Raw genomic sequence first — 22,534 nt, 5'->3', positions numbered from 1 at the left:
ATGCTGACCGCAAGTGCCATGCGTGCCATAACTCTTCACCAAGGGCTTGGTTTTGGGGCCCCCTCAAGCTTTCTTTGCAGAGTCACAGGGCAGACAGGGCTGCTGCTGCTGAGCAAGAATTACAGTTCCTGAGGCCCACGAAGCAGAATGGGTAGGGAAAGAAGCCTGTAAGCAGAATGCTCTGCTCTGGCAAGGGGATGCTGACTCAGGGAGGGGCAGGAGCCTGACAGCCCCGTCATCGGGGGCAGGAAGGTGGTTCCAACTCTGCAGATTGGTGGAGGAAGCCCTGAGTTGTGGCAAGGCCGGTATAAAAGCTGAGCCTCTGCCAGTCTCTCCCAAGCACCACTCGGGTCCTCTTCTCCTCAGAGAACAGGGTAAGTCTGCGAGTGCTTGTCCTCTACTCCCCATGCTCTATGCCCAAGCTGTCAAGCTTGGGAGTTATCTTTTGTTGCTCTCTTGCAATCTCTGACTTCTTGCAGAGCACCATCCCATTGCAAACCAAGATGTCTTGCTACGACGTGTGCCCACCAAGAACCAGCGTGGCCGTCCCCCAGCCCATCGCTGAGAGCTGCAACGAGCTGTGTGCCCGCCAGTGTCCCGACTCTTCAGCCTTCATCCAGCCACCGCCTGTGGTTGTCACCTTCCCCGGCCCCATCCTCAGCTCCTTCCCCCAGCAAGCCGTGGTGGGCTCCTCCGGAGCACCTGCCTTTGGGGGCAACCTGGGGCTGGGAGGCCTCTACGGTGCTGGGGCCACTCAGGCCTCGGGGGGTCTCAGCACCTTTGGCAGACCCTACGCTCCTGCTGCCTGCAGCCCTTTGGCTCTGCCCCGCTACACCCAGAGCCTGCGGAACTCCTGTGGGCCCTGCTAGAGCCAGGACATGCCCACCAACACCTCCACAGGAGTGACATGGCTGGCACAAGGCACTGGGGGGTGCTGAAAATCCCCATCCCCAGCCAAGGTCTTGATACCTGCCAGTGCCACACACATTCTGCTCATCTCTGCTCTCTTCTGCCCTTTGCTCTCCTCCCCTCCCCTGTATTCTCAATTATAACATGGGGCAAGAGCTGAACCCGAAAGGCCTTGGAGGCTGACGGGTCGAGTCCTGGGGATCTGTAATGCCACACCAAGGGATGCATGCAGAGCCAGAAGTCATTCTTTTGAGAAAATGCCTCTGTTTCCCCAAAGATGTAGCACTCAGTCTCTCTGGGATTTGCCTGCTGATTCTGTGACAGTCTCTGCTGCCCCTCTGGGAACAATAAAGTTTTCCTGCATCCAAGCTTTGTCTCCCTCCTTAGTTCTCCCGGTTGTAGAGATTTAGAGGCAGGTGAAGGGCAGTTGTAGGAGGGCAAATGATCCTGAGATGCTCAGGTTAGGTGAAGGTGGGTGGTGGTGGGACACAGAGCATGTAGGCAGAATGGAGAAAAGTGTTTGGTGGGGCTTGAAGAGCTGATGAAAGGGAAGAGATCAGAATAGGTTCTGGCAGTGCTCCTGTGCCTGCTCTTCTCCCCAAGAGCTGCAGTTGTTCCAGCAGGCCCCCAGTGCTGTGCATCAGCACCACAGCATCTCCAAGCATCTGCACAGAGGAGGCTGGCAAAAGCGAGTATTAACGTGCATGTCAGGGACATGGCTGTGGGTTGTGAAGTGTAGCTTGTCAGGAAAAGCCCTGGGGTGTCGGGCTACACCAAGGTGAGCAAGAGCTAGAAACATGCTCTGGACAAGGAAATTCCACTGTATCCTGTGCTGCAACAACTACATGTGATGGGGCCCTGCTTTCCTGGTGGTGGCTGAACATCTGCTGCACTTGGAGAATGAACACCTTGGTTTGCTTTGCTTGCCTGCATGGCATTTGCTTCCCTTATGGAGGTGTCTTTCTCTCATCCCACAAGTTTTCTCAATTTTATCCCTCTTTCCCCATCCCAGGAGGGAGGTAGAGGGAAGCTGCTCTGTGGTGTTTAGTGGCTAGCTGGGGTTAAAGCAGGAAAATGATGGCAGGACAGGGAGAATCTGTCTTGTGGTGAGTGGATCAGTGAGCTGGGACTACTCCACATGTAGAGGATGCTCAGGGAGTTTCATCAATGTGTGTAAATATCTGAAGGGAAGGTGCTGAGAAGAGGGAGCCAGGCTCTTTTCCACAGTGTCAGTGCCAAGTCTTGAGGGAATGGGCTCCAGAGAAACACAGGAGTCTCATTCTTAACATCCCAAGCCCCTTTCTGCAGGGTAAGACTGAGCAAGCACTGACACCACTTGGCATGGGGTCTTGAGAAGTCTCTGCCCTTGTAGAGGTGCAAAAGCCCCCTGGACATGGTGCTGGGCAGCCAGCTCCCAGTGTCCCTGTTTAAGGAGGCAGCATGACAAGATGCCCTCCCTGCAAAGGCTTCTCCTGCTGTCATCAGGCTGTGATTCCTGTAATTCTGTGTGTGCAACGGAGAGCCAAGGAGCACCTAGTGGCTATAATTCTGTGCTGGGTGTTATGGAGGGAGAAAGAGAAGGAAGGGGAAGAAGAGAGAAGCAGAAGGGGAAGAAGAAGGGAGAAGGGGAAGAATTAGAAGGAGGGAATAGGAAAAAAAGACAAAGAAAGGGAAAGGGAAGGGACCAACATAGGCATAAGGAAGGTAAAGCCTCCCCTTTGCTTTCTCTCTTAGGGTCTCAAGTAGTGCCAAGGAGGCTCACAGGGCTGTAGCCACTGCAGACCTTACCTCTGACTGCATTCAGGCCATGGTGTAGACACACTGATGTGCAAGCAGGCTGCAAGTCTGCAGATGCCCTAGGGATGCATGTCCTGCTGGCAGGTGAGCAGCCACCTTCAGCCTGTGTTTCTGGAGCTTAGTTCTGAGGATGTGTGTGTTCAGCAGGGCCCAGGCTGTGGGGTGTCCCCAAAGCAGCTCAGTGTGGCTCTGCTGCCAGGGCTGGAAGACTGCCATGGCCTGTCTGGCTGGGCACTGAGCAGGACCAGTAAACACTGCAGCCCAGGCTGGCCTGTGACAGAATGATGCAGAAACAGACCTTGAATGGATGCTTGTTTTATTGCAGTACAGAAATAAACATAAGGCAGAAACATGCTGATTTTCCTTCTGGGCTTCAGGAGAGGTTTTCCTTCAGGCTTTCTCCAGGCAGTGGCTGCATTAGATATAAGCAATTTCCTCATGGAACACTGGTGGAGTTACACATGCAGGCATGGGAAGGAGCAAGGAGAAAAGGCATCATGGATAGAGAGAAATCGGAGAAAAAACGGCAGGAGGCCTAAGGGTGAAGTGTTCCAGGAACTCTGGGGAATGTGGGGCTGGCTCTAGCAGGGCCCACAGGAGTTCCGCAGGCTCTGGGTGTAGCGGGGCAGAGCCAAAGGGCTGCAGGCGGCAGGAGCGTAGGGTCTGCCAAAGGTGCAGAGACCCCCCGAGGCCTGAGTGGCCCCAGCACCGTAGAGGCCTCCCAGCCCCAGGTTGCCCCCAAAGGCAGGTGCTCCGGAGGAGCCCACCACGGCTTGCTGGGGGAAGGAGCTGAGGATGGGGCCGGGGAAGGTGACAACCACAGGCGGTGGCTGGATGAAGGCTGAAGAGTCGGGACACTGGCGGGCACACAGCTCGTTGCAGCTCTCAGCGATGGGCTGGGGGACGGCCACGCTGGTTCTTGGTGGGCACAGGTCGTAGCAAGACATCTTGGTGTGAGAGAGCTGAGCCTGCAATACAAGGCATCAAGGAATGGTGTCATGAGTGAAGGCCAAAACCCCCCCTGACAAAGGGTGACCTTTTCCTAAACCTGTCCTGCGGCTGGAGGTAAGACAGCCACTGCCTATCCCGCACTGACCACTGCTTTCCCTGAAGACAAACTCAAGGACCTACTCTCAACAAATAGAGCCCAAACAACCAATTCCTCAGAACCTATGTTGATCCTGGATCTGCATGTCCTGGCCATGCAGCACCATTTTTCTGCCTCCTAACGTGGCTCAGGGCAGTCTGGCCAGTCCATACTGCTGCCCACATAGCCACTGTGCCAGAGTTCTCCTGGCCAGGGAGTCCCTTGCTGGCCTTGGCCATCAGGAGCCAGAGCCCCGCAGGCACACACACACCTACCCTTTTCCTGAGCAGAGCAAGGCAGGAGCGGTGGATGGCAGCTCTCAGCCTGGGCAGTGCTTTTATACTGGCTGGTGAGGGTGGGGAGCAGCGGCCGCTCTGGGGGCACGTGGCTCATGGTGCCCAATTCCAGGGCTCCTCCCTGCTTGGTGCGGGGCAGTTTTGCTGACAGTGTTCCCTCACCAGCCCCAACCCGCTCTATCAGCCCCAGCAATTACCCTGCTTGGTTGCTTGACAGCTGCCACCTCATGGGTCAAATTGTCCCCACTGGCTTTTCATTATCTCCATGTGTTAGAGGGCACGCAGCGTGACAAAGGCTGACTGCAAGTGCCATGCGTGCCATGGCTCTTCCTCACGGGCTTGATCTCAGGGTCCCCTCAGGCGTTCTTTGCAGAGCCACAGAGCAGACGAGGGTGCTGAGGAAGAATTTGCCTTGTCAAGGCTTTCTGCACACCAGTGACAGTGTGACGTGCTCCCAGCGTCCATTATCTGCAGAAGCGTGAGGTAATGAAATGCCAAATCAAAGGCATTCCTCTTGGGATCTGCCTACTCAGCACCGTTTATCACTGCCTGCTAAGATCAAGGGAGAGGGCACCGATATGGCTGCAGGCACTGTCCATTGACTTCTGCTGATCTGGGCCTGCTAGAGTCCCCATGTTCTTCTTTCCTGACATAAGTGGTGTAAGGAGCACAGATGCCCACTCGGGTCCATGTATCATTGGATGTGGCCAGCCCAGACCCAGAACTGAAAGGTCCTTGACTGTGTCCGGGGAGCTTTGGAGGAACATTGTTGTGTGGGGGAGATGTTAGCTGTCCTGGAGCCCACAGATCAGAACTGGGAGGGAAGGAAGCTTGGAAGCAGCATGTGCTGTTCTGGCAAGGAGATGCTGACTCAAAGAATGGCAAGAGCCAGACAGCTCTGTCATCACTGTCAGGGAGGTGGTTCCAACTCTGCAGATTGGTCGAGGAAGCCCTGAGTTGTGGCAAGGCCGGTATAAAAGCTGAGCCTCTGCCAGTCTCTCCCAAGCACCACTCGGGTCCCCTTCTCCTCAGAGAACAGGGTAAGTCTGTGAGTGCTTGTCCTCTACTCCCCATGCTCTATGCCCAAGCTGTCAAGCTTGGGAGTTATCTTTTGTTGCTCTCTTGCAATCTCTGACTTCTTGCAGAGCACCATCCCATTGCAAACCAAGATGTCTTGCTACGACGTGTGCCCACCAAGAACCAGCGTGGCCGTCCCCCAGCCCATCGCTGAGAGCTGCAACGAGCTGTGTGCCCGCCAGTGTCCCGACTCTTCAGCCTTCATCCAGCCACCGCCTGTGGTTGTCACCTTCCCCGGCCCCATCCTCAGCTCCTTCCCCCAGCAAGCCGTGGTGGGCTCCTCCGGAGCACCTGCCTTTGGGGGCAACCTGGGGCTGGGAGGCCTCTACGGTGCTGGGGCCACTCAGGCCTCGGGGGGTCTCTGCACCTTTGGCAGACCCTACGCTCCTGCTGCCTGCAGCCCTTTGGCTCTGCCCCGCTACACCCAGAGCCTGCGGAACTCCTGTGGGCCCTGCTAGAGCCAGGTCAGCATCTCCATACCCCTGCTGGGGTGAGATAGCTTGCACAGGCTACTGAGGAGCACTGAGCATCCTCATCCCCAGACAAGGCCTTGAGAGCTGCCAATGTCGAATGCCCTCCTCTCATCCCTGCTCTCTTCTGCCCTCTGATCTCCTCCCTTCCCTTCTCTCTTCTCAGTTTACACAGGGGCATGATCTGGACCCAGAAGGCCCTGAGGGGATGATGGGCCAAGTTCGGGGGATCTGGAGTGCTTCAGCAAAGGGGTATGCCACTCTTGAAGCCATGCTCTGGAGACAATGCCTCTGTTTCCTCCAAGAATTGACCATCAAGCTCTCTGGTATTTGCAATCCGGTTCTGTGATAGTCTTTTCTGCCTCTCTGTGCACAATAAAGTTTTCTTGCATCTAAGCTTTGTCTCCCTCCCTTCTTCTCCCAGCTGGGGAGACCATGGAGGCAGGTGCCAGGCAAGTGTGGGAGGACAAATGCTGGTCCTGAGATGCCCAGGTTAGGTGAGGGTGGATCCTGTTGAATCAAGAAACATTCAGTCAGGCTGGAGAAAAGCTTTTGGTGGGTCTTGCAGGAGCTGGAGAGAGGGCAGAGATCTAGACAGGCTCAGGCAGTGCTCTTCTGCCTTCTCTTCACCACCTTGGAGTGGCACCATCTCCAGCAGGTCGTGATGCTCTGCAGAAACAATATAGCATTTCGAGGCATCTGCACAGAGGAGACTTGGTGAGAGAGCATTAAACCCTGTGCCATAAATGTGGCAGGGGTTGTGAAGAGCATTTTGTTCAGGAAAGGCTGTGGGGGTGAGTAGGGACAGCAAAGGGAGCAAGATCCAGAAACACACCTTGGCCAAAAGCATTCAGCTATACCTTGTGCTACAAACGTTACATGTGGTGGAGTCCTGCTTTTCTGGAGATGGCTGAACATCTGCTGTTGATGGCAAGTCTGTAATGAATTGCTTCCTTGTTTTGCTTGCCTGCATTGTGTTTGCTTCCCCTACAGAGAATTCTTTTCCTCATCCCATGAGTTTTCTGAATTTTAGTCCTCCTAATCTCAGCCAATCCCAGTGGGGAGCACGTGAGCAAGCTGCTCTGTGGTGTTTATGGGACCAGCTGGGAAGAAAGCAGGAAAATAATTGCAGGATGGAGAGGATCTCTCCTGTGGCAAGGGCATCAGGGAGCTGGTTTAAGTGCTGCTCAAGCAGCAGTTGCCCACGGGTTCTAACCACTATGCAAACAGGCCTGAAGGGAAGCTGTCAAGAAGCTGGAGCCAGGCTCTTTTCAGAGGTGTCCTGTGCCAGGACTACAGGAAATGAGATCCAGGGAAATGGAAGCTGAGGCTTTCTATCTCCTTTCTCCTGCAGAGCATCAAGCAGAGCCAAGGAGGCACACAGGGCTGGAGCCACTGCACACCTTGCCCCTGCCTGCTTCTAGTCCCTGGTTCAGAGCCAGTGATGCTCAAGGAAGCTGGAGGCTTGAAGATGCCTTCGGTCTGCATGTCCTGCTGACAAGGGAGCAAGCGCCTTCAGCCTGGGCTGCTGGAGCTCAGCTGTCTCCCCGTGTGTGTCCAGAGCTCCCCAGAATCAGCTAAGCCTGGCTTTGCTTCTGCCGGGGCTGGGAGACTCCCACGGCCTGCCTGGCATGGCCCTGAGCAGGACCAGGAAAGCCTGGGAGGCCAGGCTGGGCTGTGACAGAAAGGTGCAGAGGCAGACATTGGATGCAGGCTTGTTTTATTGCAGTGGAGAAAGACACATAGGGCAGAAGTCAGAAGCTTTTCCTTCACAGTTTCTGGAGAGGTGTTCCTTCAAACTTCTTCCAGCTGGAGGATGCTTCAGAGACAAGAAAGATCCTTGGGGGATTCTGGAGGAGTAAAAAATCTGGACACGGGGAGGAGCAAGGAGGAGCAGAAGGGTCATGGAAAGAGGGAAAGCAAGGTAATAAAAAGAGGAGGCTTAAGGGTGAGGTGTCCCAGGAACTCTGGGGAATGTGGGGCTGGCTCTAGCAGGACCCACAGGAGTTCCAGAGCCTCTGGCTGTAGCGGGGCAGAGCCAAAGGGCTGCAGGCAGCAGGAGCGTAGGGTCTGCCAAAGGTGCAGAGACCCCCCGAGGCCTGAGTGGCCCCAGCACCGTAGAGGCCTCCCAGCCCCAGGTTGCCCCCAAAGGCAGGTGCTCCGGAGGAGCCCACCACGGCTTGCTGGGGGAAGGAGCTGAGGATGGGGCCGGGGAAGGTGACAACCACAGGCGGTGGCTGGATGAAGGCTGAAGAGTCGGGACACTGGCGGGCACACAGCTCGTTGCAGCTCTCAGCGATGGGCTGGGGGACGGCCACGCTGGTTCTTGGTGGGCACAGGTCGTAGCAAGACATCTTGGTGCGAGAGAGCTGAGCCTGCAATACCAAGGATAGGTGCCATGAGTGAGGCCTTGATTCCCCACATATGGAAGTGCTGTATTTTTTCTCATGCTGCCCTGGAGCTACATGGGCCAGAGACACTGCCTTGCCTGCACTGCCCAACGCTTGTCTTTGACCCATCCATTCAAAATCTACACCCTACTCTTCACGCACATTCCCTCCCCCAGAGCCTGTGCTGATGCTGGCTTTCTTGTCCTCGCCAGGCGGCTCCATCCTCCATCCTTCCACCATCATTTAGGGCTGTTTCAAATCCCAGCCTGCTGCCCACATAGCCACTGTGCCAGGGTTCTCCTGGCCAGGGAGTCCCTGGCTGGCCTCGGCCATCAGGAGCCACAGCCCCACAGGCACACACACACCTACCCTTTTCCTGAGCAGAGCAAGGCAGGAGCGGTGGATGGCAGCTCTCAGCCTGGGCAGTGCTTTTATACTGGCTGGTGAGGGTGGGGAGCAGCGGCCGCTCTGGGGGCACATGGCTCATGGTGCCCAATTCCAGGGCTCCTCCCTGCTTGGTGCGGGGCAGTTTTGCTGACAATGTTCCCTCACCAGCCCCAACCCGCTCTATCAGCCCCAGCAATTACCCTGCTTGGTTGCTTGACAGCTGCCACCTCATGGGTCAAATTGTCCCCACTGGCTTTTCATTATCTCCATGTGTTAGAGGGCACGCAGCGTGACAAAGGCTGACTGCAAGTGCCATGCGTGCCATGGCTCTTCCTCACGGGCTTGATCTCAAGGTCCCCTCAGGCGTTCTTTGCAGAGCCACAGAGCAGACGAGGGTGCTGAGGAAGAATTTGCCTTGTCAAGGCTTTCTGCACACCAGTGACAGTGTGACGTGCTCCCAGCGTCCATTATCTGCAGAAGCGTGAGGTAATGAAAAGCAAATCAAAGGCATTCCTCTTGGGATCTGCCTACTCAGCACCGTTTATCACTGCCTGCTAAGATCAAGGGAGAGGGCACCGATATGGCTGCAGGCACTGTCCATTGACTTCTGCCCATCTGGGCCAGCAAGAGTCCCCGTGCTCTTCTTTCCTGACACAAGTGGTGTAAGGAGCACAGATGCCCACTCGGGTCCATGTATCACTGGATGCGGCCAGCCCAGACCCAGAACTGAAAGGTCCTTGACTGTGTCCGGGGAGCTTTGGAGGAACATTGTTGTGTGGGGGAGATGTTAGCTGTCCTGGAGCCCACAGATCAGAACTGGGAGGGAAGGAAGCTTGGAAGCAGCATGTGCTGTTCTGGCAAGGAGATGCTGACTCAAAGAATGGCAAGAGCCAGACAGCTCTGTCATCACTGTCAGGGAGGTGGTTCCAACTCTGCAGATTGGTCGAGGAAGCCCTGAGTTGTGGCAAGGCCGGTATAAAAGCTGAGCCTCTGCCAGTCTCTCCCAAGCACCACTCGGGTCCTCTTCTCCTCAGAGAACAGGGTAAGTCTGCGAGTGCTTGTCCTCTACTCCCCATGCTCTATGCCCAAGCTGTCAAGCTTGGGAGTTATCTTTTGTTGCTCTCTTGCAATCTCTGACTTCTTGCAGAGCACCATCCCATTGCAAACCAAGATGTCTTGCTACGACCTGTGCCCACCAAGAACCAGCGTGGCCGTCCCCCAGCCCATCGCTGAGAGCTGCAACGAGCTGTGTGCCCGCCAGTGTCCCGACTCTTCAGCCTTCATCCAGCCACCGCCTGTGGTTGTCACCTTCCCCGGCCCCATCCTCAGCTCCTTCCCCCAGCAAGCCGTGGTGGGCTCCTCCGGAGCACCTGCCTTTGGGGGCAACCTGGGGCTGGGAGGCCTCTACGGTGCTGGGGCCACTCAGGCCTCGGGGGGTCTCTGCACCTTTGGCAGACCCTACGCTCCTGCTGCCTGCAGCCCTTTGGCTCTGCCCCGCTACACCCAGAGCCTGCGGAACTCCTGTGGGCCCTGCTAGAGCCAGGTCAGCATCTCCATACCCTGCTGGGGTGAGATAGCTTGCACAGGCTCCTGAGGAGCACTGAGCATCCTCATCCCCAGACAAGGCCTTGATAGCAGCCAATGTCGAATGCCCTCCTCTCATCCCTGCTCTCTTCTGCCCTCTGATCTCCTCCCTTCCCTTCTCATTTCTCAGTTGCCACAGGGGCATGATCTTGAACCAGAAGGCCCTGAGGGGATGATGGGCCAAGTTCGGGGGATCTGGAATGCTTCAGCAAAGGGGTATGCCACTCTTGAAGCCATGCTCTGGAGACAATGCCTCTGTTTCCTCCAAGAATTGACCATCAGGCTCTCTGGTATTTGCAATCCGGTTCTGTGATAGTCTTTTCTGCCTCTCTGTGCACAATAAAGTTTTCTTGCATCTAAGCTTTGTCTCCCTCCCTTCTTCTCCCAGCTGGGGAGACCATGGAGGCAGGTGCCAGGCAAGTGTGGGAGGACAAATGCTGGTCCTGAGATGCCCAGGTTAGGTGAGGGTGGATCCTGTTGAATCAAGAAACATTCAGTCAGGCTGGAGAAAAGCTTTTGGTGGGTCTTGCAGGAGCTGGAGAGAGGGCAGAGATCTAGACAGGCTCAGGCAGTGCTCTTTTGCCTGCTCTTCACCACCTTGGAGTGGCACCATCTCCAACAGGTCGTGATGCTCTGCAGAAACAATACAGCATTTCAAGGCATCTTCACAGAGGAGTCTTGATTAGAGAGAGCATTAAACCCTGTGCCATAAATGTGGCAGGGGTTGTGAAGAGCATTTTGTTCAGGAAAGGCTTTGGGGATGAGTAGGGACACCAAGGGGAGGAGGTTCCAGAAACACACCTTGGCCAAAAGCATTCAGATCTACCCTGTGCTACAGACATTACATGTGGTGAAGTCCTGCTTTTCAGGAGATGGCTGAACATCTGCTGTTGATGGCAAGTCTGTAATGAATTGCTTCCTTGTTTTGCTTGCCTGCATTGTGTTTGCTTCCCCTACAGAGAATTCTTTTCCTCATCCCATGAGTTTTCTCAGTTTTAGTCCTCCAAATCTCAGACCCTCCCAGTGGGGAGCACGTGAGCAAGCTGCTCTGTGGTGTTTAGGGGACCAGCTGGGAAGAAAGCAGGAAAATAATTGCAGGATGGAGAGGATCTCTCCTGTGGCAAGGGCATCAGGGAGCTGGTTTAAGTGCTGCTCAAGCAGCAGTTGCCCACGGGTTCTAACCACTATGCAAACAGGCCTGAAGGGAAGCTGTCAAGAAGCTGGAGCCAGGCTCTTTTCAGAGGTGTCCAGTGCCAGGACTACAGGAAATGAGATCCAGGGAAATGGAAGCAGAGGCTTTCTATCTCCTTTCTCCTGCAGAGCATCAAGCAGAGCCAAGGAGGCACACAGGGCTGGAGCCACTGCGCACCTTGCCCCTGCCTGCTTCTAGTGTCTGGTTCAGAGCCAGTGATGCTCAAGGAAGCTGGAGGCTTGCAGATGCCTTCGGGCTGCATGTCCTGCTGACAAGGGAGCAAGCGCCTTCAGCCTGGGCTGCTGGACCTCAGCTGTCTCCCCGTGTGTGTCCAGAGCTCCCCAGAATCAGCTAAGCCTGGCTTTGCTGCTGCCGGGGCTGGGAGACTACCACGGCCTGCCTGGCATGGCCCTGAGCAGGACCAGGAAAGCCTGGTAGGCCAGGCTGGCCTGTGACAGAAAGATGCAGAGGCAGACATTGGATGCGGGCTTGTTTTATTGCAGTGGAGAAAGACACATAGGGCACAAGTCAGAAGCTTTTCCTTCACAGTTTCTGGAGAGGTGTTCCTTCAAACTTCTCTCAGCTGGAGGATGCTTCAGAGACAAGAAAGTTCCTTGGGGGATTCTGGAGGAGTAAAACATTTGGGCAGAGGCAGGAGCAAGGAGGAGGAGAAGGGTCATGGAAAGAGGGAAAGCAAGGTAATAAAAAGAGGAGGCTTAAGGGTGAGGTGTCCCAGGAACTCTGGGGAATGTGGGGCTGGCTCTAGCAGGACCCACAGGAGTTCCAGAGCCTCTGGCTGTAGCGGGGCAGAGCCAAAGGGCTGCAGGCAGCAGGAGCGTAGGGTCTGCCAAAGGTGCAGAGACCCCCCGAGGCCTGAGTGGCCCCAGCACCGTAGAGGCCTCCCAGCCCCAGGTTGCCCCCAAAGGCAGGTGCTCCGGAGGAGCCCACCACGGCTTGCTGGGGGAAGGAGCTGAGGATGGGGCCGGGGAAGGTGACAACCACAGGCGGTGGCTGGATGAAGGCTGAAGAGTCGGCACACTGGCGGGCACACAGCTCGTTGCAGCTCTCAGCGATGGGCTGGGGGATGGCCACGCTGGTTCTTGGTGGGCACAGGTCGTAGCAAGACATCTTGGTGTGAGAAGAGAGCTGAGCCTGCAATACCAAAGACAGGTGTCATTAGTGAGGGCTTGATTCCCCACGTATGGAAGTGCTGCATTTTTTCTCATGCTACATGGGCCAGAGACACTGCCTTGCCTGCACTGCCCAACGCTTGTCTTTGACCCATCCATTCAAAATCTATACCCTACTCTTCGCTCTCAGAGTCCACACATTCCTTTCCCCAGAGCCTGTGCTGATGCTGGCTATCGTGTCCTCGCCAGTCGGCTCCATCCTTCCTTCTTCTGCCATCACTTAGGGCTGTTTGAAAATCCCAGCCTGTTGTCCCTATGGCCACATGCCAGAGCTGTCATATCCATGGAGTTCCACACAATCCTCGAACACAGGAGCCAGATCCCCGCAGGCACACACCTACCCTTTTCCTGAGCAGAGCAAGGCAGGAGCGGTGGATGGCAGCTCTCAGCCTGGGCAGTGCTTTTATACTGGCTGGTGAGGGTGGGGAGCAGCGGCCACTCTGGGGGCACGTGGCTCATGGTGCCCAATTCCAGGGCTCCTCCCTGCTTGGTGCGGGGCAGTTTTGCTGACAATGTTCCCTCACCAGCCCCAATCCGCTCTATCAGCCCCAGCAATTACCCTGCTTGGTTGCTTGACAGCTGCCACCTCATGGGTCAAATTGTCCCCACTGGCTTTTCATTATCTCCATGTGTTAGAGGGCACGCAGCGTGGCAAAGGCTGACTGCAAGTGCCATGCGTGCCATGGCTCTTCCTCACGGGCTTTCTCTTAGGACATCTTCAGGCATTTTTTGCAGAGTCACAGGGCAGACCGGAGTGCTTTCAGTGGGCAACAATTATCCTTTCAAATGATTCCTGCACATGAGCAACTCTGTGACTTGTAGCCTGTGTCAATTATCTACAGGGGCAAGAGGTTACGAAATGCCTGATCAAAGGCACTCCAGTTGTGCTCTGCCTGCTCAGCACCCTGAACAACTCTCCTGCTAAGAGAACCTAGCTTCCATCTGCCTAGAGGCATTGACCTTCTACCTCTCTTATGTTGGGGCAAAAAAAGTTATTGTACTTTTCTATCCTGAGGTACATGATTTAAGGTGCACAGATACCCAGTTGGGCCCACACATCACAAGGTATTTCCAGCCCTGCCCCAGCACTGTGAGGGCCTTTACAGTGTCTGGGGTGCTGGGGAGGCTCCGGGTTGTGTGGGGGACATGTTAGCTGTCATGTAGACCACAGAGCAGAATTAGGAGGGGAGGAAACCTGGAAGCAGCATGTGCTGTTCTGGCAAGGAGATGCTGACTCAGGGAGGGGCAGCAGTAAGACAGCCCCATCATCACAGGCAGACAGGTGATTCCACTTCTGCAGATTGGCTCAGGTGGTGCTGAGCCATGGCACAGCAGGTATAAAAGCTGTGTCTCGGTCAGTCTCTCCCAAGCACCTCTCTGGTCAACATCTCCTTGGGGAGTTGGGTAAGTCTGTGAGTGTTTTATCTTGTAGCTCCTTGCTCCAGCCCTGGCCTTTCTGTCTTGTGTATTCCCCCTTCTGTTCTCTTGCAATCTCTGACTTCTTGCAGAGCACCATCCCATTGCAAACCAAGATGTCTTGCTACGACCTGTGCCCACCAAGAACCAGCGTGGCCGTCCCCCAGCCCATCGCTGAGAGCTGCAACGAGCTGTGTGCCCGCCAGTGTCCCGACTCTTCAGCCTTCATCCAGCCACCGCCTGTGGTTGTCACCTTCCCCGGCCCCATCCTCAGCTCCTTCCCCCAGCAAGCCGTGGTGGGCTCCTCCGGAGCACCTGCCTTTGGGGGCAACCTGGGGCTGGGAGGCCTCTACGGTGCTGGGGCCACTCAGGCCTCGGGGGGTCTCTGCACCTTTGGCAGACCCTACGCTCCTGCCGCCTGCAGCCCTTTGGCTCTGCCCCGCTACACCCAGAGGATGTGGGACACCTGTGGGCCCTGCTAGAGGCAGCCCATCTGCACCTTCACCCCCACAGGGGTGAAATGCCATGCACAGGCTCCTGAGGAGCCCTGAGCATCCTCATCCCTGCTGTGGCCTGGGCAGGCAGCTATATCACATGCCCTCTGTTTATCACTGTCATCTTCTCCTGCCCTCTGCTCTTCTCACCATCCTTCTGTTCTCATTTGTCATAGGGTACTGACCCTGCACCCAAATTCCCTTTGGGGCTGCTTAGCTAATTCTACAAATCCGGAATATCAAGCCAAGGGGGCATGCGGAGCCAAAAGCTATGTCCTGGAATAGATGCCTCTGCTTCCCCTAAGATGTGGCAGCCAATTTATCTTGGATTTGTTCACTGACTCTATGACAGTCTTTTCTGCCCCTGTATGCACAATAAAGTTTTCCTGCCTCTAAGCTTTGTCTTCCTCCCTTCTTCTTCCAGCTGGGTAGTCCACTGAGGTGGTTGACAGGAAAATGTAAGAGGGCAAATGCTGGTCCTGGGATGCCCCAGTTATGGGAGGGTGGGTGATGTTGGTCTCACAGTTGCTGGGGAAAAGACAGAGATCAGAACAGGCTCTTGCAGAGTTCCTATGCCTGCTCTTCACTGCCTATGAGTGGCACCATATCTGAACCATGACAGTTTCTGAAGCTGTGCTGCAGCAAGACAGTCATGCTCTTTTCAAAGATGTCCAGTGTCAGGCCTAGAGTAAATGGGCTCCAGCAAAAAGAAATAGGCTGTACTTCAACATTCCAAGCCTTTTTTTCATCATGAGAATGAGGAATTGCTGGCAAAAGTTCAGATCTTGTGGAGTCTTTGTGCTTGGAGATGCACAAAAGCCCCTGGAAATGGTGCTGGGCAGCCAGCTCTGTGTGATCCATCTTGAAGTAACAGCAGGACAAAATGCTCTCCCTGCAAAGGCTGCTCTCACTGTCACCAAACTGTGATCCCTGTGATTTTGTGTGTGCAGCAGGGAACCACAGAGCAGTGAGCGTGCTGATCTGTGTTTGGAGTTAGCAAGGGAAAAAGAGAAAGTAATTGAGAAAGAAGAGGAAGTAGAAGAAAGATGTTAAGGGAGGAGGAGGGAACGGAACAGAGGAGGAAGAAAGGGACCAGCATAGGGAAGAGGAAGGGGAGGTCTCCATTTTGCTTTCTCCCACAGAGCCTCAAGCAGATGAGGGGAGACACACAGTTGGAGCCACTACAAGCATTGCCTCAGGCTTTCTCTAGTTCCCTGTGCAAACCCACTGGTGCACAAGAAGTCTGGAGGTCTACAGATACCCTAGGGCTACATGTCCTGCTGGGAGGGGAGCGATGTGGGGTTCTTATAGAGCCAAGGCTACATAGTGAGCAATTCCGATATCCTGAGTCTTCTTACTCTAAAATAAGCTTCTTGGCAGGCCTAAACAAGGTAAGTTGTCTTGTTATACCTCTGTAATTTTCCATGTTTTCGTGCAGAGAATGATCCCTGCCAAGGTTGTAGTTTCCCACTGTATTTTTAGAGTAAGGTATTTAATCACAATTATAACAAGTTGTAAACATTAGCTCTGTGAATGATAGTAACCTCAAGACTAACCAATTAGAGCTCAGTATCCAAGGCTGTTACATAAAAGTGTAAGAGCATAAGAAGAGCACTGTATCTAATAAAGGTGGGCAATCACTTGATCATATTATCATCTCTGCGTTGTCCAGGATCCCTGTGTCAACAGAGCACCATTACCCTGGGCCCACTGAGTGCAGCGGTGGGGCCATGCATGTCCAGAGCATTCCAGGCTGTGTTGTGCCCTAAAGGCAGCTCAGCCTGGCTGTGCAGTTAGGACTGGAAGACTGCCGTGGTCTGGCAGGCACGGGCCGGATGAGGAGCAGGGTGGGCAGTAACATAAAAGTACAAAGACAGGAATTGGATGCAGGTTTGCTTTATTGAACGGAAAACTGTCACATAACGCAGAAGCAGGGAGATTTTTCTTCTGGGTTCCATAAAAGGTGTTCCTTCAGGCTTCTCTCAGCAGCAGAAAAGTAGGGGAAATAAGAGAGGATGCCTAGGGGTAACATGTCCCAAAACTCTAAGGTATTTGGGGCTGGCTCTAGCAGGACCCACAGGAGTTCCGCAGGCTCTGGGTGTAGCGGGGCAGAGCCAAAGGGCTGCAGGCGGCAGGAGCGTAGGGTCTGCCAAAGGTGCAGAGACCCCCCGAGGCCTGAGTGGCCCCAGCACCGTAGAGGCCTCCCAGCCCCAGGTTGCCCCCAAAGGCAGGTGCTCCGGAGGAGCCCACCACGGCTTGCTGGGGGAAGGAGCTGAGGATGGGGCCGGGGAAGGTGACAACCACAGGCGGTGGCTGGATGAAGGCTGAAGAGTCGGGACACTGGCGGGCACACAGCTCGTTGCAGCTCTCAGCGATGGGCTGGGGGACGGCCACGCTGGTTCTTGGTGGGCACACGTCGTAGCAAGACATCTTGGTTTGCAATGGGATGGTGCTCTGCAAGGAGTCAGAGATTGCAAGAGAGCAACAAAAGATAACTCCCAAGCTTGACAGCTTGGGCATAGAGCATGGGGAGTAGAGGACAAGCACTCCCAGACTTACCCTGTTCTCTGAGGAGAAGGGGACCCGAGTGGTGCTTGGGAGAGACTGGCAGAGGCTCAGCTTTTATACCGGCCTTGCCACAACTCAGGGCTTCCTCGACCAATCTGCAGAGTTGGAACCACCTCCCTGACAGTGATGACAGAGCTGTCTGGCTCTTACCATTCTTTGAGTCAGCATCTCCTTGCCAGAACAGCACATGCTGCTTCCAAGCTTCCTTCCCTCCCAATTCTGATCTGTGGGCTCCAGGACAGCTAACATCTCCCCCACACAACAATGTTCCTCCAAAGCTCCCCGGACACAGTCAAGGACCTTTCAGTTCTGGGTCTGGGCTGGCCACATCCAATGATACATGGACCCGAGTGGGCATCTGTGCTCCTTACACCACTTGTGTCAGGAAAGAAGAGCACAGGGACTCTTGCTGGCCCAGATCAGCAGAAGTCAATGGACAGTGCCTGCAGCCATATCGGTGCCCTCTCCCTTGATCTTAGCAGGCAGTGATAAACGGTGCTGAGTAGGCAGATCCCAAGAGGAATGCCTTTGATTTGGCATTTCATTACCTCACGCTTCTGCAGATAATGGACGCTGGGAGCACGTCACACTGTCACTGATGTGCAGAAAGCCTTGACAAGGCAAATTCTTCCTCAGCACCCTTGTCTGCCCTGTGGCTCTGCAGAGAACGCCTGAGGGGACCCTGAGATCAAGCCCGTGAGGAAGAGCCATGGCACGCATGGCACTTGCAGTCAGCCTTTGTCACGCTGCGTGCCCTCTAACACATGGAGATAATGAAAAGCCAGTGGGGACAATTTGACCCATGAGGTGGCAGCTGTCAAGCAACCAAGCAGGGTAATTGCTGGGGCTGATAGAGCGGGTTGGGGCTGGTGAGGGAACATTGTCAGCAAAACTGCCCCGCACCAAGCAGGGAGGAGCCCTGGAATTGGGCACCATGAGCCACGTGCCCCCAGAGCGGCCACTGCTCCCCACCCTCACCAGCCAGTATAAAAGCACTGCCCAGGCTGAGAGCTGCCATCCACCGCTCCTGCCTTGCTCTGCTCAGGAAAAGGGTAGGTGTGTGCCTGCGGGGATCTGCCTCCTGATGGCCGAGGCCAGCAAGGGACTCCCTGGCCAGGAGAACTCTGGCACAGTGGCCAAGCGGGCAGCAGGCTGGGGTTTTCAAACAGCCCTAAATGAAGGTGGAAGGATGGAGGATAGAGCCGCCTGGCGAAGACAAGAGAGCCAGCATCAGCACAGGGTCTGGGGAATGGAATGTATGGACTCTGTGCATGAAGAGTGGGGTATAGATATTAAATGGATGGGTTAAAGACAAGTTTTGGGCAGTGCAGGCAAGGCAGTGTCTCTGGCCCCTGTAGCTCCATGGCAGCATGAGAAAAAATACAGCACTTCCATATGTGGGGAATCAAGCCCTCACTCATGACACCTGTCTTTGGTATTGCAGGCTCAGCTCTCTCGCACCAAGATGTCTTGCTACGACGTGTGCCCACCAAGAACCAGCGTGGCCGTCCCCCAGCCCATCGCTGAGAGCTGCAACGAGCTGTGTGCCCGCCAGTGTGCCGACTCTTCAGCCTTCATCCAGCCACCGCCTGTGGTTGTCACCTTCCCCGGCCCCATCCTCAGCTCCTTCCCCCAGCAAGCCGTGGTGGGCTCCTCCGGAGCACCTGCCTTTGGGGGCAACCTGGGGCTGGGAGGCCTCTACGGTGCTGGGGCCACTCAGGCCTCGGGGGGTCTCTGCACCTTTGGCAGACCCTACGCTCCTGCCGCCTGCAGCCCTTTGGCTCTGCCCCGCTACAGCCAGAGCCTGCGGAACTCCTGTGGGTCCTGCTAGAGCCAGCCCCACATTCCCCAGAGTTCCTGGAACACCTCACCCTTAAGCCTCCTCTTTTTATTACCTTGCTTTCCCTCTTTCCATGACCCTTCTCCTCCTCCTTGCTCCTGCCTCTGCCCAAATGTTTTACTCCTCCAGAATCCCACAAGGATCTTTCTTGTCTCTGAAGCATCCTCCAGCTGGAAGAAGTTTGAAGGAACACCTCTCCAGAAACTGTGAAGGAAAAGCTTCTGTCTTCTGCCCTATGTGTCTTTCTCCACTGCAATAAAACAAGCCTGTATCCAATGTCTGCCTCTGCACCTTTCTGTCACAGCCCAGCCTGGCCTACCAGGCTTTCCTGGTCCTGCTCAGGGCCATGCCAGGCAGGCCGTGGTAGTCTTCCAGCCCCGGCAGCAGCAAAGCCAGGCTTAGCTGATTCTGGGGAGCTCTGGACACACATGGAGAGACAGCTGAGGTCCAGCAGCCCAGGCTGAAGGCGCTTGCTCCCTTGTCAGCAGGACATGCAGCCCGAAGGCATCTGCAAGCCTTCAACTTCCTTGAGCATCACTGGCTCTGAACCAGGGACTAGAAGCAGGCAGGGGCAAGGTGCGCAGTGGCTCCAGCCCTGTGTGCCTCCTTGGCTCTGCTTGATGCTGCGGAATAGAGGAGATAGAAGGCCTCTGCTTCCATTTCCCATTCCTTTTCCTATCCATTTCCCTTCCTTTGGCTGTCTGATTTCTCCTCCTCTGCTTCATTACTTCCTCACTTATTCAACCCCTTACCTCTTCTTCATCCCCTTACACTTCTGCTTTTTCCCTCTTCTTCTTCCCCTTCCTTCTCTTTTCCTATTGCTATCTCCCAGCACAGACCAACTTGATTGCCCCAGCCTGTTTCCCTGATGCACACATTAAATGACAGGAATCACAGCTTGATGAGAGTGGGAGCAGCCTTTGCAAGGAAGGCATCTTGTCATGCTGCTGTCTCAAGCAAGATCACCTGGAGATGGCTGCCCAGCACCACGTCCAGAGGCTATAGTCCATCTCCAAGCAGAGAGACTCCACAAGCTCCACGACAACCTCTTCCAGTACTTGCTCATTCTAACAGTGAAAAATCCGTCTTGGGAAGTTGAGGTTTCCCTGGATCCCATTTCCTGTAGTCCTGGCACTGGACACCTCTGAAAAGAGCCTGGCTCCAGCTTCTTCACAGCTTCCCTGTGTGCACACTGCTTAGAACCTGTGGGCATCCACTGCACGAGCAGTACTTAAACCGGCTCCCTGATGCCCTCGTCATAGTTAAAGTTCTCTCTGTCATGACATTTTCCTGCTTTCTTCCCCGCTGGTCCCCTAAACACCACAGAGCAGCTTACTCACAACCTCCCCTCTGGGATGGGCTGAGATTTGGAGGACTAAAACTGAGAAAACTCATGGGATGAGGAAAAGAATTCTCTGTAGGGGAAGCAAACACAATGCAGGCAAGCAAAACAAGGAAGCAATTCATTACAGACTTGCCATCAACAGCAGATGTTCAGCCATCTCCTGAAAAGCAGGACTTCACCACATGTAATGTCTGTAGCACAGGGTAGATCTGAATGCTTTTGGCCAAGGTGTGTTTCTGGAACCTCCTCCCCTTGGTGTCCCTACTCATCCCCAAAGCCTTTCCTGAACAAAATGCTCTTCACAACCCCTGCCACATTTATGGCACAGGGTTTAATGCTCTCTGTAATCAAGACTCCTCTGTGCAGATGCCTTGAAATGCTGTATTGTTTCTGCAGAGCATCACGACCTGTTGGAGATGGTGCCACTCCAAGGTGGTGAAGAGAAGGCAGAAGAGCACTGCCTGAGCCTGTCTAGATCTCTGCCCTCTCTCCAGCTCCTGCAAGACCCACCAAAAGCTTTTCTCCAGCCTGACTGAATGTTTCTTGATTCAACAGGATCCACGCTCACCTAACCTGGGCATCTCAGGACCAGCATTTGTCCTCCCACACTTGCCTGGCACCTGCCTCCATGGTCTCCCCAGCAGGGAGAAGAAGGGAGGGAGACAAAGCTTAGATGCAAGAAAACTTTATTGTGCACAGAGAGGCAGAAAAGACTATCACAGAACCGGATTGCAAATACCAGAGAGCCTGATGGTCAATTCTTGGAGGAAACAGAGGCATTATCTCCAGAGCATGGCTTCAAGAGTGGCATACCCCTTTGCTGAAGCATTCCAGATCCCCCGGACTTGGCCCATCATCACCTCAGGGTTTTGGTTCTAGATCATGCCCCTGTGTCAGCTGAGAAAGAGAAGGGAAGGGAGGAGAGCAGAGGGCAGAAGAGAGCAGGGATGAGAGGAGGGCATTCGACATTGGCAGCTATCAAGGCCTTGTCTGGGGATGAGGATGCTCAGTGCTCCTCAGGAGCCTGTGCAAGCTATCTCACCCCAGCAGGGAATGGAGATGCTGACCTGGCTCTAGCAGGGCCCACAGGAGTTCCGCAGGCTCTGGCTGTAGCGGGGCAGAGCCAAAGGGCTGCAGGCGGCAGGAGCGTAGGGTCTGCCAAAGGTGCAGAGACCCCCCGAGGCCTGAGTGGCCCCAGCACCGTAGAGGCCTCCCAGCCCCAGGTTGCCCCCAAAGGCAGGTGCTCCGGAGGAGCCCACCACGGCTTGCTGGGGGAAGGAGCTGAGGATGGGGCCGGGGAAGGTGACAACCACAGGCGGTGGCTGGATGAAGGCTGAAGAGTTGGCACACTGGCGGGCACACAGCTCGTTGCAGCTCTCAGCGATGGGCTGGGGGACGGCCACGCTGGTTCTTGGTGGGCACACGTCGTAGCAAGACATCTTGGTTTGCAATGGGATGGTGCTCTGCAAGAAGTCAGAGATTGCAAGAGAGCAACAAAAGATAACTCCCAAGCTTGACAGCTTGGGCATAGAGCATGGGGAGTAGAGGACAAGCACTCCCAGACTTACCCTGTTCCCTGAGGAGAAGGGGACCCGAGTGGTGCTTGGGAGAGACTGGCAGAGGCTCAGCTTTTATACCGGCCTTGCCACAACTCAGGGCTTCCTCGACCAATCTGCAGAGTTGGAACCACCTCCCTGACAGTGATGACAGAGCTGTCTGGCTCTTGCCATTCTTTGAGTCAGCATCTCCTTGCCAGAACAGCACATGCTGCTTCCAAGCTTCCTTCCCTCCCAATTCTGGTCTGTGGGCTCCAGGACAGCTAACATCTCCCCCACACAACAATGTTCCTCCAAAGCTCCCCGCACACAGTCAAGGACCTTTCAGTTCTGGGTCTGGGCTGGCCACATCCAATGATACATGGACCCGAGTGGGCATCTGTGCTCCTTACACCACTTACATCAGGAAAGAAGAGCACAGGGACTCTTGCTGGCCCAGATGGGCAGAAGTCAATGGACAGTGCCTGCAGCCATATCGGTGCCCTCTCCCTTGATCTTTGCAGGCAGTGATAAACGGTGCTGAGTAGGCAGATCCCAAGAGGAATGCCTTTGATTTGGCATTTCATTACATCACCCTTCTGCAGATAATGGACGCTGGGAGCACGTCACACTGTCACTGGTGTGCAGAAAGCCTTGACAAGGCAAATTCTTCCTCAGCACCCTTGTCTGCTCTGTGGCTCTGCAAAGAACGCCTGAGGGGACCCTGAGATCAAGTCCGTGAGGAAGAGCCATGGCAGGCATGGCACTTGCAGTCAGCCTTTGTCACGCTGCGTGCCCTCTAACACATGGAGATAATGAAAAGCCAGTGGGGACAATTTGACCCATGAGGTGGCAGCTGTCAAGCAACCAAGCAGGGTAATTGCTGGGGCTGATAGAGCGGATTGGGGCTGGTGAGGGAACATTGTCAGCAAAACTGCCCCGCACCAAGCAGGGAGG

The 22,534-nt window shown here is 55.0% G+C and overlaps 10 protein-coding genes across 21 annotated transcripts; 5 read left to right on the top strand and 5 right to left on the bottom strand.

Moving 5' to 3' along the window:
- The first annotated feature begins 243 nt into the window (after positions 1–243).
- On the top strand, positions 244–10,357 carry LOC101876920 (scale keratin-like). 3 transcript variants are annotated; one of them, XM_034073430.1, is made up of 3 exons: positions 244–374; positions 480–875; positions 9,957–10,357. In XM_034073430.1, exon 2 carries the CDS (start codon positions 504–506, stop codon positions 867–869), a length of 366 nt encoding a protein of 121 aa, XP_033929321.1. In that variant the 5' UTR covers positions 244–374; positions 480–503; the 3' UTR covers positions 870–875; positions 9,957–10,357. The 3 variants fall into 3 exon arrangements, with proteins under 3 accessions (XP_033929321.1, XP_033929320.1, XP_005140267.2); XM_034073429.1 differs by lacking the exon at positions 9,957–10,357 and adding an exon at positions 5,631–6,032; XM_005140210.3 differs by lacking the exon at positions 9,957–10,357 and having other exon boundaries at positions 480–1,277.
- LOC101874491 (scale keratin-like) lies at positions 480–18,973 on the top strand. Of its 2 annotated transcripts, none has more exons than XM_034073433.1 (2): positions 480–503; positions 18,323–18,973. In XM_034073433.1, exon 2 carries the CDS (start codon positions 18,323–18,325, stop codon positions 18,686–18,688), a length of 366 nt encoding a protein of 121 aa, XP_033929324.1. In that variant the 5' UTR covers positions 480–503; the 3' UTR covers positions 18,689–18,973. The 2 variants fall into 2 exon arrangements, with proteins under 2 accessions (XP_033929324.1, XP_005140177.2); XM_005140120.3 differs by lacking the exon at positions 480–503 and adding an exon at positions 17,784–17,909 and having other exon boundaries at positions 18,302–18,973.
- Positions 3,006–4,180, bottom strand: LOC117438055 (scale keratin-like). Its single transcript, XM_034073439.1, has 2 exons — positions 4,069–4,180; positions 3,006–3,674 (listed from the first exon to the last, which is right to left on the bottom strand). Exon 2 carries the CDS (start codon positions 3,651–3,653, stop codon positions 3,288–3,290), a length of 366 nt encoding a protein of 121 aa, XP_033929330.1. The 5' UTR covers positions 3,654–3,674; positions 4,069–4,180; the 3' UTR covers positions 3,006–3,287.
- LOC101879568 (scale keratin-like) lies at positions 3,006–21,733 on the bottom strand. 4 transcript variants are annotated; one of them, XM_034073437.1, is made up of 3 exons: positions 21,611–21,733; positions 21,110–21,505; positions 3,006–3,281 (listed from the first exon to the last, which is right to left on the bottom strand). In XM_034073437.1, exon 2 carries the CDS (start codon positions 21,479–21,481, stop codon positions 21,116–21,118), a length of 366 nt encoding a protein of 121 aa, XP_033929328.1. In that variant the 5' UTR covers positions 21,482–21,505; positions 21,611–21,733; the 3' UTR covers positions 3,006–3,281; positions 21,110–21,115. The 4 variants fall into 4 exon arrangements, with proteins under 4 accessions (XP_033929328.1, XP_033929327.1, XP_033929326.1 ...); XM_034073436.1 differs by lacking the exon at positions 3,006–3,281 and adding an exon at positions 11,667–11,945; XM_034073435.1 differs by lacking the exon at positions 3,006–3,281 and adding an exon at positions 16,170–16,347.
- On the top strand, positions 4,972–6,032 carry LOC117438053 (scale keratin-like). Of its 2 annotated transcripts, XM_034073432.1 has the most exons (3): positions 4,972–5,129; positions 5,235–5,630; positions 5,803–6,032. In XM_034073432.1, exon 2 carries the CDS (start codon positions 5,259–5,261, stop codon positions 5,622–5,624), a length of 366 nt encoding a protein of 121 aa, XP_033929323.1. In that variant the 5' UTR covers positions 4,972–5,129; positions 5,235–5,258; the 3' UTR covers positions 5,625–5,630; positions 5,803–6,032. The 2 variants fall into 2 exon arrangements, with proteins under 2 accessions (XP_033929323.1, XP_033929322.1); XM_034073431.1 differs by having other exon boundaries at positions 5,235–6,032.
- On the bottom strand, positions 7,340–21,505 carry LOC117438052 (scale keratin-like). Of its 2 annotated transcripts, none has more exons than XM_034073424.1 (2): positions 21,482–21,505; positions 7,340–7,990 (listed from the first exon to the last, which is right to left on the bottom strand). In XM_034073424.1, the coding sequence occupies exon 2, from the start codon at positions 7,988–7,990 to the stop codon at positions 7,625–7,627; it is 366 nt and encodes a 121-aa protein (XP_033929315.1). In that variant the 5' UTR covers positions 21,482–21,505; the 3' UTR covers positions 7,340–7,624. The 2 variants fall into 2 exon arrangements, with proteins under 2 accessions (XP_033929315.1, XP_033929314.1); XM_034073423.1 differs by lacking the exon at positions 21,482–21,505 and adding an exon at positions 8,396–8,521 and having other exon boundaries at positions 7,340–8,011.
- LOC117435849 (scale keratin-like) lies at positions 9,331–18,973 on the top strand. Of its 4 annotated transcripts, none has more exons than XM_034073427.1 (3): positions 9,331–9,455; positions 9,561–9,956; positions 18,695–18,973. In XM_034073427.1, exon 2 carries the CDS (start codon positions 9,585–9,587, stop codon positions 9,948–9,950), a length of 366 nt encoding a protein of 121 aa, XP_033929318.1. In that variant the 5' UTR covers positions 9,331–9,455; positions 9,561–9,584; the 3' UTR covers positions 9,951–9,956; positions 18,695–18,973. The 4 variants fall into 4 exon arrangements, with proteins under 4 accessions (XP_033929318.1, XP_033929319.1, XP_033929317.1 ...); XM_034073428.1 differs by lacking the exon at positions 18,695–18,973 and adding an exon at positions 14,284–14,685; XM_034073426.1 differs by lacking the exon at positions 18,695–18,973 and adding an exon at positions 10,128–10,357.
- On the bottom strand, positions 11,667–12,332 carry LOC117438056 (scale keratin-like). Its single transcript, XM_034073440.1, has one exon. It carries the CDS (start codon positions 12,315–12,317, stop codon positions 11,952–11,954), a length of 366 nt encoding a protein of 121 aa, XP_033929331.1. The 5' UTR covers positions 12,318–12,332; the 3' UTR covers positions 11,667–11,951.
- Positions 13,670–14,685, top strand: LOC101879739 (scale keratin-like). The gene is made up of 2 exons (XM_031042240.2): positions 13,670–13,783; positions 13,888–14,685. The coding sequence occupies exon 2, from the start codon at positions 13,912–13,914 to the stop codon at positions 14,275–14,277; it is 366 nt and encodes a 121-aa protein (XP_030898100.2). The 5' UTR covers positions 13,670–13,783; positions 13,888–13,911; the 3' UTR covers positions 14,278–14,685.
- LOC117438054 (scale keratin-like) lies at positions 16,170–17,006 on the bottom strand. Its single transcript, XM_034073438.1, has 2 exons — positions 16,849–17,006; positions 16,170–16,743 (listed from the first exon to the last, which is right to left on the bottom strand). Exon 2 carries the CDS (start codon positions 16,717–16,719, stop codon positions 16,354–16,356), a length of 366 nt encoding a protein of 121 aa, XP_033929329.1. The 5' UTR covers positions 16,720–16,743; positions 16,849–17,006; the 3' UTR covers positions 16,170–16,353.
- Positions 21,734–22,534: the final 801 nt, after the last annotated feature.

This window comes from Melopsittacus undulatus, assembly GCF_012275295.1.
Source record: "Melopsittacus undulatus isolate bMelUnd1 chromosome 20 unlocalized genomic scaffold, bMelUnd1.mat.Z SUPER_20_unloc_1, whole genome shotgun sequence".
Taxonomy (NCBI): domain Eukaryota; kingdom Metazoa; phylum Chordata; class Aves; order Psittaciformes; family Psittaculidae; genus Melopsittacus; species Melopsittacus undulatus.
Note: the sequence above shows the minus strand (reverse complement) of the source record. Positions and strands in the feature narration are given on the sequence as shown.